The 1,978-nt window shown below is 37.0% G+C and overlaps 1 protein-coding gene across 1 annotated transcript; it reads right to left on the minus strand.

Annotated features, from left to right (window-relative positions):
• Positions 1–1,414, minus strand: LOC129424444 (odorant receptor 131-2-like). The gene is made up of 2 exons (XM_055181111.2): positions 1,177–1,414; positions 1–1,069 (listed from the first exon to the last, which is right to left on the minus strand). Exon 2 carries the CDS (start codon positions 1,064–1,066, stop codon positions 95–97), a length of 972 nt encoding a protein of 323 aa, XP_055037086.2. The 5' UTR covers positions 1,067–1,069; positions 1,177–1,414; the 3' UTR covers positions 1–94.
• Positions 1,415–1,978: the final 564 nt, after the last annotated feature.

Here is a 1,978-nt window from a genome sequence, read left to right on the forward strand (position 1 = left end):
TTATTTTTAAAAAGTGTCAACAGAATTTAACATTCAACATAATTCTTACACATTTAGACGATTTTTTTTATATTATAACACCTCTCCAGATCAGTTAATGTACATTAACACAGGGTCTTGCTCTACCTGAACGATAACAGAAGTAATATTTGAATAAAGGCAACAAGGCCTCATCTCTCAGACCATAGATCAAAGGGCTTAAGCAGCGTGGCAGAATAAGAACAGTAATATAAATCAGATATCTGAGGGTTAAAAAGAAAGAAGTATTGTTACCTGACATCATGTACAGTGCTTTCTCTATTGTAGCATATAGAAAAGTGGTGAGACACAGGCAAAGTTGAATCAGGTGCAATAGCACTGTCCTGAGGGCTTTCTTAGCAGAATCTTTATCAGATGTAACAGACCTGGCTGTGATCATAATGCTAATGTAAGTAAAAATAATAATTACTCCAACAGACACAAAATAAAGAATATCAAATCCTTGATATTTATCCATCTGCCATTTCGCTACTAACAGTTTCTCGTACGTGCAAAATATATTATCTGATAAGCTACTGGGGTTGACAATTAATACTAAAATGATATCTATAGCAATAGTCAGAGAGCTAAGGATCCATATGAATCCCAAAATGATGTTGGTCCTTCTTGGTGTGGCAATGTTGCAGTGTCTTAAAGGGAAGCAGATAGCCACATACCGCTCCAGAGACATCACTGCGAGTGTCAAAGGAGAGTTACGGAAAGTGCAGTGGGAGAAAAAGACAAAAAGAGCACACAAGGCTTTGGTGATTTGCATTGAGATACAACCCAAAATATACATGATGGTTGTGACAGACAAAAGTACAGAATCATTTATAAGCATGTGACCAAACAGAATGTAGCGTGGAGTTTCATAAAATACTGACTTGCTTCCTAAAGCAATGAGCATGACACAGTTTACAAAAATGAAGAACAGGGGTATAAGCACAGCCAATGAAATTCTAGTGTGAATGCCAGCATCAAAGTCTATCTTAAAGATTTGCTGGTAAACAAAAGACACCTCTATGATTGTGCCATTGGCCTCTGCCATAAGCTGAAAGAGAAAAACACACAATTAAAATACTAATGAAAACTCAACACTCACAAAGTCAATTTTTAGATTTTGGTTAATTTTTTAAAGCTTAAAGACTAACAACAGACCTTATTCCTATGGTGAATCTGTCAGACATCAATTTCCCGTCCACGCCAGCTGCAGATCCTCTTAAGAAATGCTCATGAACTTATATAGCATTTACAGTGCCAGCTAGAATGTGGTAACCATGGCATGAGGGCAGAAGAAGGGGAGGCACATAGGATGCGCTCATGAGCACCCCCTACAAAACTTAAAATTACAAATGGTACACTTCACAGGCACATGAAGGCACTTAATTGTAAATCAAGAGTGAAATTTTGGTCAGGGCCTAAATGTATGACAGAAATACAAAGAGAAAGAAAGGGGGTCTACTATAGTGAAAATAATTTTACCATGAGTTATTTGTTATTGCACTAAAAACGGTTCTTCTATGGTTACGATTCAAATCAACAGTTTTGGTGCTATATAGCACCGTTTGTTTTTTTTAGAGTGTAGCAATAAGAGGCAAGAACATTTAAATGTACATATAAGGAAAAGCTTAAGGACTAATTTGCTACTTATTAGTTCAATTGTTAACATGATTGGCTATAAAAAAGTCTGTCAGAGTGGCAGTGTCTGTCAGAAGTCAAGATGGGCAGAGAATCACCAATTCCCCCAATGCTGCGCCAAAAAAATAGTTTTCTGAGTTTCTGAGAGAAAAATTGCAAAGAGTTTGAAGTTATCATCATCTACAGTGCATAATATCATCCAAAGATTCAGAGAATCTGGAACAATCTCTGTGCGTAAGGGTCAAGGCTGGAAAACCATAATTGATGCCCGTGATCTTCGGGCTCTTATACAGCACTGCATCACATACATGAATGCTACTGT

This window comes from Misgurnus anguillicaudatus, chromosome 9, assembly GCF_027580225.2.
Source record: "Misgurnus anguillicaudatus chromosome 9, ASM2758022v2, whole genome shotgun sequence".
NCBI lineage: Eukaryota > Metazoa > Chordata > Actinopteri > Cypriniformes > Cobitidae > Misgurnus > Misgurnus anguillicaudatus.